A 25,717-nucleotide genomic window follows, 5' to 3' on the forward strand; every position below is an offset into this window, starting at 1 on the left:
CATTGAAAAGCATGTGGATGTGTGTATAAATACATTTTGGCTAGTCGACGTTGCTGACCTTGGCCTTAAGCAGTGATTTTGACAGATCTGCATGGCTTATGGCTTTGTGGAGCAGTTTAACTCCAGTGACCAGCTTGGAGACTCCGGCTGCGATTTTTTGGGGGCTTCTGAACGATAGAAGGACAGTAACACTGGAAGCTGCTGAAGTTAAAATCCATCAAAGCCCTCAGCCACTGCAGCTCACGGGAAACTGAACTCTCTAGCAGCTCAATCTGTTACAGCAAGCTGTGGCTCTTTGGGACGGAGCACCGCCCAGCCAGGCACCCCTCCCACCATCCAGATAGCATCTAGCAGGCTGAGAGCTGGAAGCAGGAACCTCTTCAGGCATGCCAGTATGAATTGGCAGAGCTTGGGATTCAGGGCACGTACCCACACGAGCTGTCCTTATTCCCAGGGCTGGAATAGTCCCATTGATTCAGTGCATCCAAAGTAATTGGATTATGAAACAAAAGCAAGTTCTTTGCTTGTGCTTTCTCTGTGCCACTTCCTATGGATACGGGATACTTTTAGTTCTACTTTCAAAAAGAGGCTCTACTGGAACAGAATTTGCTACATTCTAAGCAGTTAACATGAGTGTGAGGGTATAAAATTCTGGATCTGGGGAACCAGTGGTGGTTAATGTCGTTTCAAGTAACTCCGGGTAAATTCCCAGCCACTCTGACCTCCAGCACTGACACAGAGCAAGCGGTGGTTTGCTAACACTTGCTTGCCACCCTCAAGAGCCGCTCTAAGCCCCTGTGGGAAGTAGCAGAGCGCTATGGACTGGATTTTTTCATTCAAATCACAAAATGAGGTTTGCTGTTGAAAGGGAATTAAGGTATAATCTTGCTGACATAAAGCAGAATCAGCGAAACACTTTTTGTCTCAGGCACAGATTGAATCCAGTCTGAGGACAGGGATGCTTTCAGGGGCTTCACTCTGTTCCCGGGTTGAGCACTTTCCAACACGTTCACGTTCCATCCTGCAGGACGCATTGTCACAGTGGCTGTAAGGAGCCCTTTGTGCGGGGCAGAGCTTCACAATGCTGCACTGTAGGGGCAATTTGTTTCCCTTTCACTAATGAAGATGTATAGGACATGAAGTGCTGCCTTTTCCCCATTCTGCTGGAAGAGAGAGCACTGCTGCTCCCAGTGCAAGCAGGAACGGGGCTGGCTGTCAGAGCAGCCCACGTCCTGCAGGATGGGTGTTGCTAGTGAGTATCATTGTTTGAAAGTAAAAATAGTTTCTAAACAGAATCTTGTGGGAGGATAGAAGCCGAGTTAAAAGTTGGGCAGTGGCCAGCCTGGCTTTCATGGAGTAATTGCTAATTGTGTAAGCTCTGCCCAACACTCTGTTTACCAAGGATGTTTTGCCCATTTTAGCTGAGGTGGGGCTCGTTTCCTTAACAGACACAGAACAGCGCTGCAGTCTGCTCTGTATCCTGCTTCCACAGAGCATGCTCAGATCCTGAGGCATTCACAAAAAGTAAAAGTAACCCACCCCCCCATCTCCCTACTCTACATAGATAAAAGGATCAGGATGCCCTTCATGTTGAGCGTTTACCTTCCCTTATAGTATACTTCAGAAACATTCAAGGCCAAGGTCAGTGCTTGCCCCAGTTAATCCTTCCTGTTGGACTCTGCTTCAGTGCAGCACTGCCCGTGTTCCAGTCTGATCAGCAGTGCATGTGAGCAGTATATGGAACCTGAACGTGTGTTCCCTGTGACTGTTGTTGGGTTGCTCCCACTCGTGATTACTAATAGCAGTGGTCACACGTGGTGTGTTGGTATTAGCAAACCTCTGTCCTGCCTGCAGGAAGATGAAAACTGACATTTATTTACTGGAAAAAAAAAAAAAAAAAAAAAAAAAAAAAAAAAAGGCACTGTGGGCTGCAAGCTGTGCAGTGTGTATTAGTACACTCATGTAAGTGATTTAAATCTCATAACAGCACTAGCTGGGAAACCACAGATTTTTCCTTTGTTTGTTAATTAGCATTTCTCTCCTTCATTAATAAAATCAACCCAAGACTGGATCAAATCAAGAAGTTTTTCAGATAACCTAAAGCTTAGAGCATGTGGTAACTGAAGGAAAGAGCAGTTTAAACTCCACAGAACACTATGCCAAGAATTCAGAACTAACAGCCAGAGTACTTCTGCAAATCACTGCCAGATCAGAGGATTAGAATTTTACTACAATTATTCCTGTGCCACATTACACAGCATTAGATTAGCTCCCAGTTAGTTAGCTCCCAATTCTGAGTTGCTATCATGTAATAGCTACATTCTTAGAAGTTTTTTTAGATGGTTTGAGGTATTTGTGCAGTCCCACACTAAATCAGAATGCTTGAACTGGTGTTTTAACTCAGCACACGTAACCGGATAGGCAGTGGATGGCCCATATGGAATGCTGTAGCTATATTACACATAGTGGCACTGGAGTTAATTACATCTGCACCAGCAGTCTTAACTCTGCATTCCTCAGCCTTTGCCAAGTTACATCTAGAACATGGAAAACCTTGTATGACTGTGTTTGCTTAATGGGAGTGTGATCTACATACCTCGCCCTTAAAAACAAGGAGAAAAGGAACGAGGACATCTGTCTTCCAGTTTTAACAGTGACACTGCACTTGAGGAGGCCGTCACTACCAAATAAAGCACTTGCTTGCACCCTGTCCCACATCTGAGTTATAGCCCAAGGGACCTCAAGGCCTCTCAATTATACTTTCTTGGCTTCTTGTCTTCAGCTTGTTAGCACACCCATCTGACTGAAGCAGACTGCCGCTGATTATGTACCACATCCCACAAAGAGAGAGAGAGTAGTCCTGGGTGGAAGGATGTGTGATGTGCCACAGAACAGGAATTCTGTGCAGAAAAAACCCTTAAGCAGTGATGTCCCTCAGGGTTTGTACTCAGCAAACTGCATACCAGTCCCTGAGAATGCACTGAATTTTGAAAGATTTTATGGACAGTGAAGATGACATATTTATTATCAAATTCTTAGGCCCAGTGCTTCTGGATCATGTTGAAATACCAAGAATATCCATATTAGCTCCACAATATGCTTCTGTGATGAATTCCCCCAAAAATCTCACTGCAAATGTACTGTGCCTTTGTTGCTAACACATAATGTGAACATATCTGGAAACTCCAGGCTGTGCAGTATCTCTGCTTAATCTGCTGGCCATCCATCAATCCTGGATGGTTGTAGACAAGACTCAAATTCCTCCTGCAAACAAATTTCCAGATGAAAAAAGATGACTCAGTGAGGGAAATCAGCCCAGCCAGACCCTGGCTCAGAGATTGCTTGCAATCCCTGTGTACTCCCTTGTCAGGAAGGATGTGGGCACACTCTTTCCCCATTTCCTATGCCAGTCTTCTGGTCCTGTGATATGGAAAATGGTGATAGGAAAGCCAGACCTGCCAGACCTGCTTACCTCGTGTCTTGTAGAACTGCATGCTGAGTAGACATTTGACTCCAAGCTCTTGTAGCCAGACAGATAGACCACTAAACCCTTGCAGCATCTCTATGAGGATGGCGGGAAAGAAAATGAGTGGCAACAGGACTGGGTGATGGTATTGATGCAGCAAACTTACTAGTGATTCAGAACTCTCTTCTCAGCCCCCGATGAATGCTGGCTTGATAGCACCTCATGTCCCAGTCTCAAGACATGGCTGCCTTTACATCCCAAACATCATAATGGCAGCTGGCTAAAAGGAGGAGGAGAAAAAGAGGAAACAAAATGAGAAAATAATCTCACCTACTGCTCTCTGCTTTTTCTGTTCAACTTTAACTCCTCAGAATCATAAGTAGTAACAGTAAAGTGAATTTAAGTAAATTCCAAAGGGATTACTTCTGAGTTTTGCTTTTCAATAGCAAGACCAAAAGACAAAACAGCCCTATAAAGTAAAATAGGGACAGTTTAGAGCAGTATATCACTGAGCAAATACTCCCGGTTCTCCTCCCACTTTTGCTCAGCTGCCCCTCCCCAAATACTGCTAACATCTGAAATACACAGAGGTGGCCAAGAGGAGCTGTTGCTATTTCATCATTTCTGGTAGTGAATGACAGCTGAAATAAATAATAATAATAGTAATAATGAAATAGATGTCCTAAAATCTCAGCAAATTAGTGCCTGCCCTAGAGCACATAACTGCCATCCCATGCAGCCTGTGCTCTTTCCCATCTGTCTCTACCCAAGGCATGCATAAGGCATCCAACAAACAGTATTTCCAGTGAGCCATTTTCAGATAAGTCTTATTAATGCATGGTATATAATGTTACATAAGGACTTATGTACAAGCAGACTGTGCCTTTTAAAAGAATTAAAGGAGCACAGCCTCCCAGAAAAGAGATTAATGCCTTTTGCATGCGAACAATTTTTTTATTGGCTTTTTTTTTTTTTTTTCCTTCCCTTTTGGACACAGCCTCACCTTTATCTCAGGAAATCCTTTCAGATGCCTGAAATTCATTTATTTTAGTCAAGTAGAAAGAAAAACTGACTCCTAGAACCTTACTGAAATCAAAACATATATAAAGAGAAGATTGCCTTTCAGCAGAATTTTGGGGGAAATTCTGTTCTTGGCCATAACCACAGAATATATCAGCACAAAATAAGAGTATATTATGAGATGCTGGAGCACGTCTTTACTTTCCTAATTTTACTTTTGCTACCCGTGGTTTATACAGAATAAGCCCAGTACACATTGCTATCCATCTTATTCCTAAAGCTTATGTTGTCTAAAATTATGTTCCATAATTAAACAAAAGAATACTATAATATAAGAGCATTAGTTTTAATGAAAGCCAGTTCTGTATCAGTCTTCGGCTCAATTTGCTCTTCACAGACCCCAGCAATAAAAGGATTAACTATTGCAAATCCTCCTGGTACTTTACATTTAATCACAAGCAATTTATGGTAATATATTCCACATGTCTGATACCACTGAGAAAAAAGTTGCAAATAAAGCTTGCTGATGCCTCCAGGAAGAAAGCTGCTCATTCTGTTCTAATATTAGAAGCAGACTACAGCAACACAATGTATAGCATTTGCTCCATACCCCCAAATGCTGGGTTTCAACATGAGCATGTTTCATGCTCATACAGAACCACTGTGAACGCTGGGCACCAAATGAGCTGAGAATATCTGTCACATGGATCCTGGATGACTTACAAATATCAACAACTGAGAAAGAAACTTTGCTGATGTTTCAGTGCAACCATAGAAGAGTATCAGTATTAATGTGCCTTGTTTTTCATAATTGAAGGATGTTTCAGAGCGAGAAAGTATTTTTGAATACAGCATACATTCTTCCTTCTTGATATTACACCCACACAGTGTTGGTTTTTTAATCAGCCAGATTTTAGAAAAGCTTCTTTTTAAACCAAGCTACTGGAATAGAAGTTTGACTCCGGAACACTGTCACCAAAGATGGGCTGATAGCTGCTCTGTAGGAATTTGATGGCACTGAGATATTCACTGATTAGCTCTTGCTTGACCCTGGATGAAGCCAGCGCACCTGGCTCTCCCTCAATTTACAGTTCAGAATTAACCAGGAAACCTGGCACACTCAACTTTCAATTTGGGAAAGGGAAACACTGTTTGGCAAGCTTGCAAGGCTGCTGACCCTGCTCTGCTGGAACCACACAAACCATTCTGCTCTGCACTGCAACCTGAGCTACTCAGTCTTTCCTTACACGAGTCCTTTGAATCTGATCTGTGCAAACAGGAACCTACAGAGCAGAGCCACAGGTTCTTCCCATCATTCCGTGCCCAGCTGTAGGTGTAGGAGTTGGGCAGCAGAGTGATATGATTTTATCAGTTTTTTTGCTCACCTGTGGAAGTGTATCAGGGAAGTGAGGGTGGCATTTTGGTAGCTTTCAAGTTCTGTTAAGCAAACAAGAGCTCACTAAAAAGTAGTGCACAACCATGAGAATGCTTGCCTAGCAGCTGCCTCAACGGCTTCTAGTTTGTGTCAGCAGGCAAAAACAGGAAAGTGAGTTTTTAGACTGCAGATAGAGGACAGGTTGGCATATATATTTAGATATTAATTAGGCTGATAAATTAATGGTTATTTTTCCTATGCCCACAATTTTCAGAGTTTCAAGGTTGCCTTTTTTTCCCCGTCCTCCTTCTCAATTTTCTTACCACAGCTCTTCCCTGAAGGCTGCAAACCTAATTATGAGAGGAGTAAAAGAACTACTTATTTTCCCAGTAACATCATATCATCACTCACCATGTGTATATCATTAAGTAATGGTTAGGTGTCTTCAATTTCTGTCTTTTTACACATGGCTCAATGGGTCCAGCAGCATCAAGCAGCGACTGGGTATAGGCACAAAGCACACTGTTGACCTTGAAATTGAAATTATTCATTCACTTCCATTATCTGCATGTTACAAGAGCTGCACTATGTGAGATGTTAGGGACCAAACTGGCAAAACTCAAACAAATTATTATTTATAAATATATTTGATTGATCAATCCATAAGTTTCTTATTGAAACTAACTCAAGACCTCAGTGAGGAGGGTTTTAAAGGAGAGAAGTGCTCGGTGCCACTGAGTAACAGAATATGAATTCTGAAAGATTAAAAAGGTAAGTTTAGTTTTATGGGTTTTGGTGTTTTTTGTTGTTGGTGGTGGTGGTTTTTTTTTTTTGTTAAACAGAAAAACTGTTTTGGGGACCATTTCTTTTCCACAGCAACCCTCATCAACACAGGTTTCTTACAATACAATTTTTCTAAAGAGATCTCCCAAGTAAAATCCAACTTCACCTGAGTTTCAGAGCTTTGGCTGTCCAGGTGTCACTTCAGGTGATCTATCGATTCGCCCATTTCAGGGCATTCACTTCAGACATTTTTTTTGCTTCAGGTTACTGTTCGTCACCCAGAAAGATCTGGCCAGAGATAAAAGACAGAATGTTAATAAATATAAAGCATTGCTAGGGAATAGCTGTCAACTGTGAATTCAAGGCTATACCAGAAGACAACTGTAAGATTTCAGGTGGATGGTTTTAATGAAAATAGATCAGATATCCTAAAGTATTTCAATTTGTAGCCACAGAGAGAAGGAAATAAGATGTAAGATAGAACTGCTCACACCAGCACTGTTCTGAGACAAACAGATCACATACCCATCTCTTTGTGATTTATTTGGCCTTGGAAAGCAGAGGCGTTGTTATTTCTCTGACTGGGGAATGCTGCAGTTAATGGAGATGAATGAAGTGGGTAGAATTAGAAGCTGCCCGTGCAATCAGATTAAGTGTCATTTTATCTGATTTTTAAAAATAAAATTCCAGTTATTTTTGTTGCTGGGGAAAGTTCTCAGATATGCAAATCAGTAAAACTGCCTCGTGTTTCAGTAGAATGTATGCCATGCTAACAAGCAAATATAAAATAAGGGAATTCTTCCCAGACACAGAACTCTGCCTATTGCTTTTGCTAGATTTAAGCTCCAGTTCTGGTTACATACCAGAGTCTTAGATGTTCAAATGATAGAGTGGCGATCATTTCGGTAATTTTAACAGTAACAGCAGCTCCTGTTTTCTCTGAACTCTGAAACATCTGAGAGAAATCGCATGTGCACACGCACCATTCTGTGATATGAACAATGATCTTTGAACACATTTCAGGAAAATGCTATTCCAAACACAGCTTTAAAAACAGATTCTGTGCAGAAAGCTTGATTTCTGCCTACTGGTATTTTGTTCTCCTGTCCTTTGCATTATAGAATGTGAGGGAAAATGGAAGGATGAGCAGGAGAATGAATTATATGTATTGGAAACCTGAGGATGACACAGTGTTCTCATGGTGTTAATCTTTCCAAAGACAAAATTTCAAAACACTGAAGTCCGGGAATTCAGGGCAGGTTTGGCATGTCCTTTCCCAAATGCATGGTTGGGTGGGAAACTCAAATCTTTCTGCAGAGACTTCCTGCTAAAGAGAAAGCGCACGGCTAATCCGGTTTGCAGAAACAGATGTAGCTGTTGCCTTACTACCAGAAAACATTAAAGCAGAGGTTTGCAGTAATTCTCAGAATAAAAAGATAAAAATAGAATTGAAAAACTGCCAGTTTGCCAGCATATGTGATATCCACATTAGCAAGTAATAAAGGCACAATAGAAACAGACCAGAAGAGCAAAACAATTTATTCTCAGCCTTTATGCTTACACAATCTACTTTTCTAGGGTTTCACTTCAGATTACATTTAGTCTGGTCCCCAGATTAAATATCACCCACACATGTGGTTTTACATCAGCCAAAGGACCAGCCACTGGTAGAGACTAAGTATCCCTATCACAGTGTGTAGCAAATGAGGTACAAACCTAGAACAAATCTTCTTGTTTAGTTTTCTCTAAGAACTGTCTAGCTCACTTCTGCCAAATCAATCCATTACACTGGGATTCTCTTCAAAATCATGTTATTTCTTCAAGCCAAAGTGCTAATGCAGATAACTGTCTTTTCAGACACTATATGGTCCCCTAATAGCAATTTCTAGACATTTGATTCTCATTCCAAAACCTGCACTAATTCATTTCTTCCTCTCCCACAAGGATCACTCACACAGCTGGCACCTCCAACCTCTCCTGTATCCCTTTTCCTGGGCAGTAGGAAGCCCAAAGAATGGAGGGCCTTGCTCGACAGCTCTGTTGTTATAACTTGATAGACCTTGCCAACCCTTTTAAAAGGCTCCCATCAAGGGTTCCAGGTCAAGGAATGAGTAGTTGCTGGTACTTTTTCAACGGGAGCTATAATTCATTTGATTTTTTCTTTATTGTGGCTGTTCAGCTTTTTAAAATCTGCATACTTAAAATATGATGAAAGATTTAAGGTAAGCAGTTATTTCTTCAAACTGCTGTGTTCAGTCTGTGCTGTGTCTCTGCTTTCACATTTCCAAATGAATTAACAGCTAAATTAACAGCTATTGTAAGCTCATGACACAATAACCTTAGAAACCAAGTCTTTTTGTAACACAAGCAGAAAAGGCATCAAAGTTTCTTCCATAATATTCCTCCATAACATGCCAAGTCCTGACAATGGATTGTATCTCCCAATCCATTCTCTCCCTATTTATTGAGATTATCATCAAGAACGCAGAAACGAATAGCAGTTGTTGCGATGAATAAATGTTTCTCTTTTGAAAGTAGACTGTTCCTAGCAACTCATTTTACAAAGTCCACAAATTAACACACGTTAATGTGAATTCAGTGTGAATTCTACCTTAAGGCTGGACCCAAATTTGAAGATAACCCCAAGACTATGAAACAATCACAAGGAACTGGATGTAATTGCCGTTTAAGCCATGCAGTCTGATGCCAATGTCATAATTCAAATCATCCAGTTTGCTGGCCTATCACTTTCACCTTTGCATCAGCTGGATTTTGTATAATTTCAGAATCACAGAATCATATGGTTGGAAAGGACCTCTGGAGATCATCTAATCTACCCCTCTGTAAAAGCAGTTCCCTGGATTAAGCTGCAAACATCAGTAGGATAATAAGCCAACTGTCTAGATCATCAATTAATTAGTCTGTGGTGATTTTATTCCAGAATCTGGAAGAAAAATGAAGAAGGTAGATGTAAGAGTGGAAATGTTTGAGAGATACTACACAGCTAGTGGATGAACTGTACTTCACTCCCTTACATGAGAAAAGCAATGGACAAAATATCTACATTGATGCACCTCCCTTCCTCTGCAAAGTTGAGAATACGTGACTGACATTACAAGTGAAGATTCAAACAGAAGAACAGAAAGGTGTAATACAACCCAGTGTCTGAATGTCTCCTGTTTTTGTTCTTACATTTTGGAATGCTGAGGCCAAGTCAAGTTGCAAAATGGCTCCTTAACAGTGAAATCGTTTTTCACAAGAAGAAAAAGTAGAAGACGTATTCAGAAGTACAGAAACCAACATAAAAATCAATTTAACATAACATATGAATTCAGTGTAAGCAGATACATGGATAAATGACTGAACTATAAGAACACACAGAAATTGTGTGAACTATCTCAGCTTTGCTTTTTGAAGGCTTGAAAAAATGTTTGTTCTATAAACTTGTAACAAAAAAAGCTCGAAAGTTACTTATGTTTGCTTCTTATTTGGCTAGGATAACGTCATTGCATGAAGTCAGTACAATCTAAGACTCTAGATGCTTTCACAAACCACAGTGTCACATTTAAATCAATACACTCAAAAGAGAATGTGTAATGCATTGATGCATGTTGCCACAATTTCTAAGAATCATTGACTGCAATGAATGAGTTTTCATCTTTGAGGGAGAAAAAGTTGGAGGGGTGTAGGATTAATAAACAGACTCACTTTTTTATTCTAAAGATGTTACCACTTCAGACCACTATGAAATATGAAACAAAAATTTTCCACATACCGCAGATCTTTTTCATTACCCATCTCCACAAAGCCAAATTTTGTGCAAACCAATATAAGAATGCAAATGCACGTGCTTCACCAGCTTACAGGGCCTCTCAAAGACAGAGTGAGCATATTCAGAGCTAGAGAAGGTTTACCTACAGTGGAGCTCCTACCATGAACTGCCTTTGTATTAACCATGATGGAAAACGTTTGCCCACAACCGTTGCCACACATAACTTCCAGCTGAAGACAACGGCACACTGAATATATGCACTGCTCACTGCTTAGCAGAACTTGCTTTACTCTTGGTTATACAACAAACAACTAAAAACACTGCAGATGGCTTTCTCTTCTTTTTTTTTTTTCTTCTGTTTTCCTTAGAGTTTATTATATAGCCCATTCTCTTTGTCACAATATTGAAGGAGAAGTTATTGTTAATATAATTTAATCACTCTCCTCAGTAAAAATGAACCCAATTAGGGTGAAATGGTGTTTTATTCACTGAGAAAGCAGGCATCTATTCTAAATCCTTTTCAGAGAGTAAAGCATGATGACACATTTGGCATTAATTACTTAAGTACTACAACACTTATCTGCAGAACTTACTGGCACTAAAAAGTAATGTCCCTTTTCCTGCCCTGCACACATCTAGCAACAATCAGCATTACCTGCAGCACAAATTAATTTCCAAGAGCCAGGCTGCTTTGGAATATATACTGTTATAAAAAAATCATTTTCTCTTCACACTGAAAAAACTCATTCCATCTCACTGCCTCCTCTTCCTTCCTGAAATTGCCTTGTTCTCCAGTGTATCTACGGGGCTGCTGGAATTATCATTTGCTTTGCTTGTAACTCATCATATTTCATCTCCTCTTTGAATCTCACTTGCAAGCTTCATCTTCCCTTCTCAAATTTCCCTTCATGTACATGAAACCTCCAGTGTCCATTTCATCTCTAGACCTTGGTGCTGTTCAGGCAGTTGAGGTAAACGATGTACCTCAGCACTTCTTACAGAAAATATACAGAAATATTATTCAGGATACTACCATGTCAAAGCCTGAAGATCAGGACAACACAGGAAGACATGAGAATAACATTTGGAATAGTAAGACCACTGCAAGATCCCATCTGTTACCAGCAAGCTGATTCTATCCACAAGCAAGAGAACACTATGATTAACAGCTGACAACAAACATGACTCTAACACTGAGGGTTTTTTAATTCCTGTGCTTTTAGTTGCCTGTTTTCCATTTTTTGCACCACTGACAGCATATAGCTGTAGAAATACTGGTTATAAAAGAAAAACTCTGCACAGTTCCAGGTGCCACCTAGCAATCCCATGCTGAAATGCGTATCTTAAACCACTGAGTGATTACAAACTATACTGAAAGAAAACTGCCCTTGAAATAACTGCTCTCACAAGCTTACTTCCTTTTCCCAGCCTGCAAGTAATTAAAAGACTGAAAGGTGGTACCACATAGACATTGTTAACTTCAAGTATTACGCTTGATCAAAAAAAAAAAGCAAAATTTATCAAAATGCCTCAACAATCACTGTAATAATTGTCAAGAAAATCAGCAAGGCTCATGCTTTCATGTGCGTCTTCAGGGCTAATGTGTATTACCCCGTGCACCCAAATCCCTCAGTGAATCCTCATGGATTCAGCACAGACACTGCTTTTGCAACACATTGCTTCTCTTTTTTTTTCTGTGTTGGTCTCAGATGCGAGGAAGGCTGAAGATTCAGCTAGAAGTTTTCCAGCTGTGGGAGTGGAGCTGGTGCTACAAAGGCAGTAACCCAGAGCTGGTCCTCTGTTCTGCCCAACCTGTTTGAAAACAGAAAATGGATGAACACAAAGGGAACATCCATTGGAGATTCATAGCTTCATCTGTGATCCCCAAAGTTCTGGGGTTTCAATATGTGCAACACTTCCTCTCTACTTTCCAATTTGTTATTTTTGGGTAATTGAATCTGTTTCCCCATTCTGAAATGTTACAAATCTCATAGAAATTCAACATTCATGATCAAAATAGATACGGTAGCTGCTAACTCTGTCTCAATTTCTCCACTTTTAAAGCACAAGGAGCTGCTGACTGACAGTCCTCTTGATAAACATATTTTGAATTAAGCACAGCAATGCTTAATTAATTCATAGCAATTTCTATAAGCAAATTATTATTAGATTTGCTGTCACTTAAGTTAAAAAGATATCCAAATGTAGTTGTTCTGTACTATTTTAAGAAGACAAACCTGGCTGTTTTTGGTCTTTTTTTAATGAACTATTAAAAAAAAAAAAAAAAGTTTAATAGCCTTTGCTAGGATTACGAGTTCATGAGCTGGATACAGAGCAACAGATGAATAAATGAAACAAGTGAACTGGTCCCTATGCCAGGATATGTGAAACAATGAGAACAGTGAATCTTAGTAGTAAATCAAACATGCTAAGCTGGCTTGCAAATATAAACCTTTTACAGGAGCCACATAAATTATTAAAGCAACAAAGGCATTCCTCATCTTTCCAAGTTTAACTACAAGTGTGCAGGATTCCTAACAGCACAACATGACTTGCAAAAAAATTTAAAAACTTACAGATGCTGCCAGGCTTCCATAATATTTTCCTGCTGGTGGGAAGAGAATCATCCCTCCTGATTTTTACAGACTGAGGCTCATTACTTTGATCAGTTCATGCCAGAGGTTTACAATCACCAGGGCTAATCCTAACAATTTCTTTTGCAGGACCAAGTTTGGTGCTTTCTAACTATACACAGAAACAAAAATCAGATACATTCTCTGTTGCAATCTTTCAATCTTTTTTTTTTTTTTTTTTTTTTTTTTTTTTTTTTTTCTTGGCAAGACACCAGAAATATTTTTGAGGAAGAAAATCAGGCTTTAAAAATACAACTGTAAGTCAGACTAGGCTGTATATTAAAAATAGTTTGAAAAAATAACTGCATCAAACCATGAATTTGCTTGAACCTAGAACTTGCAAAATATTGTACCTAAATTGCACAACTCATTGTTTCTGGTCACTTTTAGACTTCACAATAGGTGAGATGCAGCCAGGAGATGACACATATATAGAAATAATGCTATACACACCAAAATGGGATGCACTCATAAAATGTATGTGAAGAACCATTGGTTTTCCAGTGTACCTTCCAGTATAGATTAAGGCACTCCCTAAAAATTATTTGGTCTAAACTTTAGACAGAGTACAATGAGTACAAGAAGAGAAGAAAGTAGCAGCTGTTACAAAACATAATGGATAAAATAACACAGAGCATGTATCACTCTCAGTAAGCACCTGAAGGAACTCCTATCAGCAAAAATACACATACATGGTAGAGTCTCATCTGAGGTGCCTATCAAGTCTCTAGGAACTAAGCACTCTTGATAGGTTTTATGTAATACAGAATTAAGAAAAAGAAAGTAAATGAATGAAGAAAACACTTCAGAGGCAGTAAAAATAATAATAAAAAAAAGGCATTTCAGAGTAGCAGAACAATGGAAGAAAAGGGAAAGGGAGGGGAAAAAAAGGAATGATTATTCTAAAGCTTCCTTCTCTGTCATGGTAACTCTATTGCATTCCTTATCAACCAGAACCACATGGTCAGATTTGATTCCTTCTTCATGCACCAGGACTAAAGAATCAGAAGAATGCCACTTATTCCTCTCTGCTCACCACCACTGCTCGGATCCAGCTGGCCTCCCAAGGCCAAATCACCTTTCTCCTCCTGGAATTTATTTGCTGTTTCCCAAAGCTGTATCATACACAAGAGGCCAAGATCACCACTTAGAATATCTTTGCTGACATTAACAGTTCTTTGATGTTTCTTGTTTTGTCTGTTCACTAATATTTTGACAGAAAAGCCTGCATTTGTCCTAATTGCATATGTGTACACTTAAGCCCTGGAATTTGCATTCCTGTGTGACCATTTCTATTCAGAAATTCCTTATCTCAGTAATTTGCACCAAGATGAAAGAACAAATTTTCTCAGGAGTCACTCTGAAGTGAACCTTAGTCAAGAGTTCCCTATATCCAACAGAACAGAAGAGCAAGCCAGTGGTGTTTTCAGGGCTCCCTTTATTAACGAGGGCCCTTCTTCCACTCTCCTCGTGGAAGCTGTCCAGTTTTCTATGAGAATACACACACCATATGTCATAGCACAAAGTCCTTTTCCTGCTGACAGATACCTTGCCTCCCTCCCAGAGAGCCCCAACTCTTGCTGATATGCTATCTCCTTTTCTTTCCAGGTGTAAAACTTGGAGAAAAATGGCTGATTCTGTGTAATTGTGTTCCACTGAAAAACCAGAGGACACTTATTAACACTTAGAAGTTATTTCAGTGAGAAAACTGTTTCTCCTCAGAAGAGGCATTCAAAAAATGAGTGATCTAGCTTTCATTTTGGAGTAGCAAATGCATTACACGTTGTGATGACCACTTTAGCAACTGTGTGTAGCTCATCTATTACATTATTTATGTTTTATCTTCATTCTTATACTGACGTACCATCTCTCCTATAACGCAAAAGAAACCCTACCAAGAAGCACTAATTTACTGACCAATAGCAACTGAGCAATACCAAAATGTTCAGTCTCTCACATGAGAACACTTGCCAGAGTCTTCAGACATATGAAATACTTTCTGTAGGCTGTGATGTCTGACATAAATACAATGTCAGAGCAAGGTCATCCAAATCAAAACCAGAAATAGAGGAATGGTGGCAAAAAAAAAAATGTTAAAAACAATTACAATACACATGTTCTTTTCCCCTTAGGACAAAAGGATTCTCATTGTGTTCCTTTTTGTTATGCCAGAAATATTTAACTGATTCATGATTCATGGTGTAAATACATTGGTCAGTTTCTGTTCCTGTTTTTTAATAGCTCATTTTATGTAACATACAGACTCATTTGAACCAAAACAGAAGTATTCTGATCACCAGCATTTCTTCATCTCTAAACCTGGACTACAATAAACTCATGTGAGAGTGGCAGGACGCATTCTCCAGAAAATATGTTTAGGAAAGTTTCAGGATGGACCGACATGAACCTCTAGTGTCGTTTGTAAACGTCACTGCTTTGCTTCAGGAGACTGAAGCAGATATTTCCATTAAAGAAAATTAAGGGAACAGACTGTTTTCTGTCTTAATGTCATCACCAGAGGGAAGTGATCTCTGAAAGGAGACAAGTGAAATCGAGGCAATGATTGAGGCACAGAGGCGATTCACCATAGAAGATAAAGATCATTCTGCTGGCAGGGCTAAACGGGGAAGCAGAGGCAACCCTCAGTGCTATCTATAGCCAGCCCTAAAGTGGGAAGAGACAGAAACAGCTGGGTTCACAAGAGGTCACACAAAAATGTCGCTTCTCAGTTTCAAGTGCAGTAGTTTCACAGTGGCAGGACTGCATACTTGAACAACCCTAAAGTCAAAGTCAGCTGAAGTTACGGAGTTTGGAGTTCATTTTTTTTTCTACAGACAAGCATGCTATTGCTTTTTATATGGGGGAAAAAAAAAAGAAAAAAGAAAAAAGAAAGAAAAGAACCCTAACAAACTAACAAAAAGCAAATTTTAAAATCTCAAGCATGGGTACTCATGGAAACCAAAGTTTAAACAGATCAGTAAACAAGAGAGACAATGACCTGATTTCCAGCCTTTATAAATACGGCCACACCTCACCACAATGATTTTGTGTCAGTAACTGGCGGTGATGACAGAACTTTGTAGTTCAGTAAGTGCAATGCACTCAATACATTGGAAGTAGGGTGGAACATCACTTACCAAAACTCTCTTCAAGGAGATCCGTAGTAAACAGTACTTAAAAGCAGCCAGCTGGGAGCTTATCATGCATATTAAGGCTGCAAATTAAATACAAACCTTCCACAGAATCACAAGGGTTGGAAAGGATCTCAAGAAACCGCTGAGTCCAAATCCCAGCCTGGCCAATAGCGTGGCCACTCTCATTGCTCTGGTCACGAACCTTGGGCAAATAATTCATGTAGATAATTCAATAATTCAACTAGAAAAATGACAATTATTAAATTGCCTGAGGCAGACATACCTAATGCACAGCTGTGTGGATAAACACAGGAAGGAATATAGCTTTGTTAGGGGTGTTTTTGCAGGGGCTGATAAACAGTAGTCATCAGCTAAGCTATTTCTAGCTGATGGAAGTATTCTAGCTCCTTCAGAATTAATATGGAATTCTTTGCAAAATAATTATTGCTCCTGGAGGGCCGACTTTAATATTTCTGTATTCTTATAATAATTTACTGCTCCTGAGATCACAACATTTTTTCATTCTGATGAAACAGCTCAATTGGAAGAGAAAACATTCATTTTTACAACAATTTCTCAACAGGACATGTTCTGAAAAGGTCTAAATTGCAGATATAAAAGAATGAATCTACCACAGAGATGTGGACAACAATCCAAACTTTAACTGGCAAGTGTTTGACTGTGTTGGGCACATTTCTCTCTCTCCTGGAGCATCTTTTGGTTATAAAGCACCAGGAGAGAAATCATAGCAATTACGGACATCTTCAGCCAGCTCTGATATTGGGAAAGTTTCCAAATCAGCACACTTTTTGCCAGTACAACACATAAGCATCCTGTACCCCTTTTTTTGTTGGAAGTAGACCAAGAGGTCTGCTTAATGCACAACTGCATTTCAGAAATTACTGCTCCTCAGCAACAAATACAACAGGAAAACTTTGTGTGGAAATTCACAGCCAGAATGGGAGACAGCAGAACACACATCTGGCAGAACAACAGTCCTTAAATCTTTGCACATAAAATACTTAATGCTTTTTGTGCTGTGAATGGATGAGTGCTTGGGGAATAGATGAGAATAAGGAACTGGAGTTATATTAATAACAAGCTGATTAATCATCTTAACAGCCAAAAAGCTCATAACAGTAAGTAGAAATGATAGCTACACTCTGATTTTTAGCATGTGCCAGAATAATGCTGGTGTGAAGTAACAAAGTGAAAGGAGACACTGTCCTGACGAACATGTTTTACTCCTGTGTAGTGCTATTTATTCTGTATCATTAATCAAATCAGGCTCCTTCTTAACATTGAAAGGAAAAACTAAAGACAACAAAACAAGACAAAACATAGATATTCTCCCAAGGCCAAAAAGGACGGGATTAAAAATATTCTCATCCAACCTACACATGATTAAACATTCCTCGAATGTTTGTCAGTATGAACAGAATTTCAGAAATTGCCCAACAGCTGTAATGCAAACAAAAATCATGTTTTCATCCTGAAAACACGTGTTGCAAGAGCTCACAGACCTACTTAATGTTCTGTTGATTCCTCTAAATATAGATGGCCTGCCCTGTTCTCAGACTTATCTAATGTTCACGTCTTGTTCTTTCTGCCAGATTTGACTAACCTATTTTAATTTGTATTATTGACATATACTAATGCATGCATATGTCAAATTATTTATAACATGCTCTGTCCCACATTACTGACAATTTTGAGGCAATTAAAAGTTGAAACTGTTCATACTTTTATGTAAACTTATGGTCTAGATAGATATTTTAGGTCTTCTCAACCATTTATTTCTCTTCCATGAAGAGAAAGGGAAGAGAGGAGACTCCATTACACTAAAATTATTATCAAAGAAAAAAAAAAAAGAAAAAAAGAAAAAATGTTTTCAGTAATTAAAACATACTTTTAAGTCTGGTCGGTTGGTACACTAGCATAAGTTAGCAAACAAAACATGAAACAATTCCACTTAATAAAGCTAATAATTGTTAAGAGCAAATGTAGATTCAATGTGATGAAAAAGAAATTGACCAAAGCTAAATAGACCTATAAACTTCCCAGCAGGAAAGATATTCAACTTACTTACATACATGTGTAAGGAAACCTTTTGTTTCTTTTCATGGAATACTAGGCAATGGGAAATGAAACCATTTTTGGTAACAAGGATAGTGACTGCATCATCCTACTACACACGCATGAATAAATTTCTGTGAACAATTCTATTTTGAATACATACACTTCTGTAACACTTGCATACAGATCTAAGTAAATAAGTACAGACTGATTCTCAAGATAAGGCTCCAAATCTATTGAAGCAGGCAGTGCAGCCTATATATTAACCACATTTCCAGAATCACAGAATCACACAGAATCACAGAATGGCCAGGGTTGGAAGGGACCTCAAGGATCATGAATCTCCAACCCCCCTGCCACACTGCAGGGACACCAACCTCCACGTTTAATGCTAAACCAGGCTGCCCAGGGCCCCAGAGCACATGTTCTTAGTAACATGGCTCGGTATAGCATGTAGCTCTTAGGTTATGATTTATTATTGAATATCGACTTAAAAGAGGATTAGCTTTGAAACAAATGAACAAACAAAAAATATAAACACAAAGAAGATAAACTCTTTAGACACTGAGATAAGCAAGGTAAAGCGTTTAATTTAAAATATTTTGGGGACAACCTGAACTAGAGAATGATATCCTTGCCTGTGTCAGTAGGTTTGAACTAGATCACCATTAAAAGTCCCTTCCCATCCAAACCATTCTCTGATTCTAGGATTTTGCTGCTTTGAACTAAATTTCGATAGGCCCACATTAACATTTGCATGCCAGGATACCAAACCCCAATCAAAACTGTCTGTCTGTGAAAAGCATGACAGTAAGTTTGAGCACTAAGCAGAAACTACTGGTAACATAGGAAATTAATTACACTTTTCTCCAAAAACTTGTTGGATTTCCATATTTGGCCAGGATGAACAAAGTTCCCTATTCCATCCGAGCAGTTTTAGCACTGCTTCCAAATCGGGCGCAGGAAAACCTCACTTACCAGAGCTGACCACGGAGTGGTGCTATGGGAGCGAATATGGATTTATTTAGTCCTCTCAACGGCTCTGGGATACGCTGAAAAGCTTTTGTGGTGAGAAGAAAACAAACAGAAGGGAAAAAAAAAGAAAAAAAGAAAAAAAGAAAGATTAAAAAAAAAAGAGAAAAGAAAAGAAGAAAAGTCAGCCTGCTTTCATGCAAATTGATGGCAGAACTAGCATCGTGGCTTCTTATGAAAAACATGTTTTCTCTTAAGCTTTTTAAGTCGGCCGGCTTTGAAAACAGTAAGATGCAAGAGCAGCCATTAGAGGACGAAGTGTCCTCAGCAAGGATCTGCACCATCACTGAAAATCATTGGGTTAAGCTGTCTGGAGAGTAACCCCATACTATATTCACATAGAAGAACAGAATCATAGAATATCCCAGGTTGGAAGGGTCACATTAAGGATCATCGAGTCCAACTCCTGGTTCCACACAGGACCACCCAAAAATCAGACCATATGTAACCAAAGTTCACTCAGTGCATTCACCACATTCACCTGAGCTACAGTGTTGGCTCCGTGCTTGTGTTAGCCTAATGCACCTGCTTGACCAATACAGGCTGCAGAAGTTCATGTGGTTATAAATAAAGCCTGCTGTGAGACTGCGTGCCAGCTTCATCACTCATTAGTCATTAAAACATAAAGGAATCAAAGTATGTACACATATGAGCATGCAGTAATGCTTCCTGTCTTGTAGTGTTGGCCTATAACATCAGAGGCAGATGTCAGAGGGCTGGCAGTAGAGGCTGAACCTTCTCACCAATATCCCATTCCATGCTGTTGCTGTGGGACAGATGGCAACAGAGGGTCCGTGTGACAAAATGGCGTCTGACAAGGAAGTGCGGATGGAGCAGAGGGGTAGCACTGAATTCCTCCTCCATGCAGAAATAATTGCAGCCACTGACATTCACTGATGCCTGCTGAATGTTTGTAGAGACCAACCAGTGGATGTGAGCACAGCAAGGAAGTGGTGTTGCATTTCAGCAGTGCTGTCAGTAAGAGTGGGACACGTCTGCTGGAGCAGATTTGTTATAGGCTCGGCACGCAGGCTCTGGTTCATTGCTGGTGAAAATACATAGCTAATGGTGGTGCCTATGTGACAAAGCAGCGCTTTGTAGCTGAGAATTTGCTCTACCGAATAACGTTATTGTGCTCTTTGTGTCTGTTGCAGTTTCCAGGGAAATAAGTAGGAGACATTGCTTTCGTTGCAACCCACGAGCATCACTTTCAGCAATTCTTAGAGGTACCAAACCTAAGGGCCGCGCTGCCCAAGGCGGCGCTGGGATCTCCAGGCTCGCTTCAGCACCAATTGCAGCTCTTGGGCCCCGCCCCCTTCTTACGTTTTCTCCGCTGATTGGCTGTCTCTGCCCCTCCAGCGCGCAATTGGCGGCCGGACTGGTCGCCATGGTGAGAGAGGACGCCGTGCGGCCCCGCAGCGCCCGCCATCATGGCTGCCTACCGGCCCGGGGTGCTCGTGGGCAACTGGAAGGAGGAGGCGTGCCTGGAGGAGGTGGGCGAGCAGCGGGGCCTCCGCTCCAACCTCCGGGAGCCTCGCCTGCCTCTTCTCCTCGCGGTGCTTCCCCTAGTTCTGTTGAAAGCCGACGTTGCAGCGCCGGGTAACGCCGTGTTTCCTCTTCTCAAACAGGAGCGCCTGAGGGACTTCATGCAGAAGAGAGAACGGGGAGAACTTCTAATGCAGAAAATCAACAGACTGAAGGATAACCTTTTAAAGAAGGTCATTTTTAAAGGTTTTGTCAGTCCTTCGCGACCCTGCAGGGAACGGCAGAAGCTGTTTGTCGGCATTCCCAATGCTAGCATTTGATATCTAAAGCACCCCTGATGCCAAATTCGGATAACTCAGTACAAAATGCGGTGTGTTTTGGCTTAGGTGCAGCTGTCGGTGTCTAAGGATGGATTCGTTTGCTTTGGAGACACGGTGATGCTCCTGAGCCCGGGCAAGGAGCCCTCAGTGCAGCGTGATGTTGAGGCACACGGTGAGCTGACGCTGGCAGTTAACCTGGAGGAGGTGTCCATCTATTCGGCTGTGGCTCTGCATGCACCCTGCGCACTGAGCGCCATCACCACCACCAGCCCTGTGGGAAGGAACACGTTCTGTGTTTTAAGGTATGGTAACTTCGTTCTTCATTATGAGAGCTGTGAGGTGCTGGAACAGGCTGCCCAAGGAGGTTGTGGTCCAAGGCCAGGTTGGATGGGGCCCTGTGCAGCCTGGTCTGGTTTTAGATATGGAGGTTGGCAGCCCTGCCTGCGGCGGGGAGGTTGAAGCTTGATGATCCTTGAGGTCCCTTCCAACCCAAGCCGTTCTATGATTCTTTTCCATAGTTTCATAGGTTTTCAGTGATGTTAGCTTTTGGTATCTTATTCTGAGAGATGTGCAATGAATTTTGCTAAAATACAAAAGAGTTTGAGTAAGATTAAATTATTTAAGAAAGACTCTAAGTCTTATGTAGTAATGTAGTATTAAGTACTACTAAGTATTACTTAGTATTATGTAGTAATATGCTATGCATATTACTGTGAATAATTTCAAGGAAGTTTAAATCAGCACAGAACTGGTGTGAAAGCAGAATATCAGTAATACTATTTGTTCTTGTGCAATTAATGTCTCTGAAGCAGAAATTTGAGTCACAGTGGACAGTGCTTCAGTTGTCCCAAAAAAGACCTCTCCATCAAACAGAGTGTTGTCTCTCAAGGACACATTTAACTCCAGCTCCTTGTGGGAGAAGTAACAGAACAAGTCCCTGCTCAACAGTGGAAGGCTCTTCCTTAGTGCATGTATTTAAGTATAACAACAGTGCACAAGTGTACAAACTAATCCTGACTGATCAAAATGCTTTGGGTTAGACACAGTAAACAATTTTGAAGCCAATTTAGGTCTTCTAGAAATGCAACCAAAGTATTTTTGCTCAGCTTCTGTCTGATCATTGAATCACTGACACCGAACACTTCTAGGGCTCTCATTAACCGACCACAGGTTTTATCAGCTATGTAAGTTACTCTGAATGTACTTAGAACAGCCTGGCATTTAATTCAGTGATCCTTTAATTTAAAATACAAAAGTAGTTCTGAAAATACAGATATATCAGCATGTACATTGATGTGATAAACCTGATTACTAAATATCAACATGTGATCAACACTGTCTGATGTTAAGCAACAGGCAGTTCTGCTTCCAGTCCCTGATTTTTCAGGTGCTTATAATTAAGTGTATTCACAAAAGTAATTTGTGAAATATCATTTCAGTAAACAAGAACTTAAAATTCTAGAAAATCTGATATATTTGAATTTCTTGTTGTTCTCTTTACATTTTTAACAGCATTGATGGAGAATCAGTGGGTGAACCTGTTAAATTTGGGCAAAAGTTTGGTCTTGGAACAACAGGAGGGTTTTCTGATCCAATGGTAAGGGAACAAAGTTGCAAATGGCAATTGATGGCATGTACTGATAGTGTGCATTTAGGTACTATATATTTCAGATTGCACAGTGGTGCAGTGTCTTAGCTTTACAGAACAGATTCAGAATCATCTGCAAATCCAAATATATAATATATATTTGGAAAGTTTATGGGACTTGTCTGAGATCAGTTGTGCAGTCCAAGGGGACAGTGACCCAGAATGATGGGTAATGGCAGATTTTAAACAAGGAAAAAGAAAAAAAATCCAAGAAGAAAATTTCGTTTCTTGTGAAGAAAAAATACAGTCTGTGTATGAAGTAACAAATCAGGGGGAGATTTCTATTAAATGTGAATGTTGTTTCCCTTTGCAAGTCAGAAGGAAAGCATCAGAAATTTATTTTGATGCTCAAAATAAATCACATCAACTATGATAACATTTTCCCTCTCAACTGTCACTTGGATCTGAAGGAGTCTTTGGAACATAAAATCAATTTTCAGTTAATATTCACTGGTCTACTTCATGAATTTATTGACATTTTAGAACCTATTGTAGTGTTTTGAAATGCGTAGCTGTAGCTTGGCAGACTGTTCAGAAGCAAAGGGAATTTTTTGTGCTGGTTTTTCTTTTTTAAATTACATGTCTTTTTCCTTCTATATTTATGCATCCTTCATGTATATTTCAATCTACAGTTATATCTAGCAAGTGACCATAAGTCATTTATGAGGTTTGCCAAAAAATCTTACCTTCAGCAAGTATTTTTGACAGATGAGCTTTCCTATTTGACGTGCTGGCAAGCAACCTTCTTGGATCCACAACTGCGTCTTGAATATGAAGGATTTCCCATTCCTGTAAGTCATTAAAATGGAAATAAAAAGTATTGAGTATTTAATTGTCAAAGTAGGCTGAAACAGAAGAACCATGTATCAAGCTTTATCTTTTACATTTGAAGACTATGGTGTTCACATTCCTTCCCCTATCATTTATTTCCACTGTAAACATCATAACTGTGCTGCAAACACTGGTTAAATTCATTATTTTTTTCCATTAGACATCTTTTACATCCATCTACCTGCAGTATTTTTGCTGAGAGAAGCAGGTGGGAATATGCTGCTTAATGTATCAGTATCTGGGAATAACTTGGTTTCACACAGAGGGAACTGATCCTCTAACCTACTTGTAACCTACTGCAGGGAACCTGCTTTATCAGGAGTGTTAAACTAGATGATTTCCAGAGGTCCTTTCCAACCCTTATGATTCTGTGAATCAAGGCATTGGAAAAAAATGGGTGCTTTTGCAAATATGTTTCTTTAAGTTGAAGCAGCTGCAGTATTTTCCTATTCCACATAACAAGCAGGCTTCCTGAAGTGCTGGGCAAATAACAAAATATCATGGATATAACCATTCTGAGAACTGACAGTACAAAATATCTCACTATCAATCTGCAGCACTCTGAGACTGATATACAGCCATGCGTACTTCTATTCAGTACTAATTAAAGCATTCACCTTAAATAAGTGTTGTTAGTTTAAAATATCAATTGTATTTTTGTGTGTGTGTGTGTATTTTGTTTCGTTTGTGTTTCCTTTTCTTTTTCCCAGGCAAACTCTAAACTGATTATTACTCATTGCCATACTAATAGAAGTTTAGCTGTTCCAAGGAACTTTTGGACAAGGTGAGAATAATTTATAACTGGCAGTGATATGCTTAATGAGATTCAGCTCAGGGCATCCAGAATCACTGATAAAAAGTAAAATAATTGCTTCAGGAGCACACTGAGGAAATGGCAAAGAATGCAGGATGCACATTCTTCTTTTCCCTCTTTAAATTCTTGTGTTCTGTTGTGATGCTGCAAGCAAACATCTCTGTCTTACTTTTTTCTTTCCTTTTTTTTCCCTTTATATTATCACATCATGCTCCCAGGCTTCTGTAGTCTTGGTAGTTCTCCCTTTGAATATCCTGAACAATTATATGTGTGTATATATATATATATATATATGTGTGTGTGTGTGTGTGTGTATATATATATATTTTAAGGAAAAATTGGTATGTGAAGAACTCAATAGAGATGCACCACACAAAACTATATTTCTTATATCCATATGAATCCCATAACAAGTTAATGTTAATTCAACAATTTGACTTAACATGCATGTCCTGAAATAATGTCGATTAAGTATCATTAAGGAGTACACCAATTGTTTCTCATTACATTTCAGGTTAAAGTAATACTGTGAACTTTGTATCAGTTTTTTGAGGATGAAAAAGTTCTCTAAGGCTGAAAGGTTGCCATGGTTTTAAGTAGCCAGAGTCATCTTCATAAGCAAACCTTCAACATCTTACAGCTAATGCAGACTTGCTGAATGCACACAAACTCATTCTACACCCTGCCTCCCCGCCCTTTTCTTTGACTTTGCAGGTCTTATTTTGGAAGGGAATATGAAGTAATTTGTCACACTTACCTGGACTCCCATCGAGTTGAAGAAGACAAGAATTACTGGGTAATAGTTACAGGAAATCCTGGTGACGAGGGTGGTACAATGCTCCATAGACCTGAACCTCAGCCAGGAGGAAAAGGAAAGAACGAGTTTCATGAAGAGACAAAGAACGTAAAAATCCCAGATTACAACTGACACAGATTGCTTAGATTCTGATTCTTATTTTTCTGATTTCCAGATTTTAGCACTTGAAATGTTTATTTTAAAAAGAGATACGGAAACCTACCATAAAAAAATTAATATAATCTCATTAATTCATCATATGTGGATGGCAAAAGGATTACTAATACACACTCATGCACAACATCAAAAAGCTGATGAATCAAGAAAAGCTCATTTTCCTACTTGCACATTCCCTGGTGGCAAAAGAAGTTAGAACATATTGAATTGAATTGCACTCAATTACTGGCCTTCTGGGTGTTTTTAACCAATGCTTCCTAACCCAAATCAGGATCACCGTTTTGAAAAGAGTGAGCATGCATTTTCCAAAACAGTAAAGACCAAACTTATGCAAGCTATCATGTGATGCTTTGAC

At 39.7% G+C, this 25,717-nt stretch overlaps 1 protein-coding gene across 1 annotated transcript; it reads left to right on the top strand.

Annotated features, from left to right (window-relative positions):
* Positions 1-20,721: 20,721 nt before the first annotated feature.
* On the top strand, positions 20,722-25,317 carry CFAP161 (cilia and flagella associated protein 161; the record flags this gene model as incomplete). Its single annotated transcript, XM_079540904.1, has 7 exons — positions 20,722-20,784; positions 20,920-21,009; positions 21,163-21,398; positions 22,609-22,693; positions 23,377-23,535; positions 24,286-24,359; positions 25,104-25,317. 7 exons carry the CDS (start codon positions 20,722-20,724, stop codon positions 25,315-25,317), a joined length of 921 nt encoding a protein of 306 aa, XP_079397030.1.
* Positions 25,318-25,717: the final 400 nt, after the last annotated feature.

Source organism: Tetrao urogallus (assembly GCF_951394365.1).
Source record: "Tetrao urogallus genome assembly, chromosome: 11".
Classification (NCBI taxonomy): Eukaryota; Metazoa; Chordata; class Aves; order Galliformes; family Phasianidae; genus Tetrao; species Tetrao urogallus.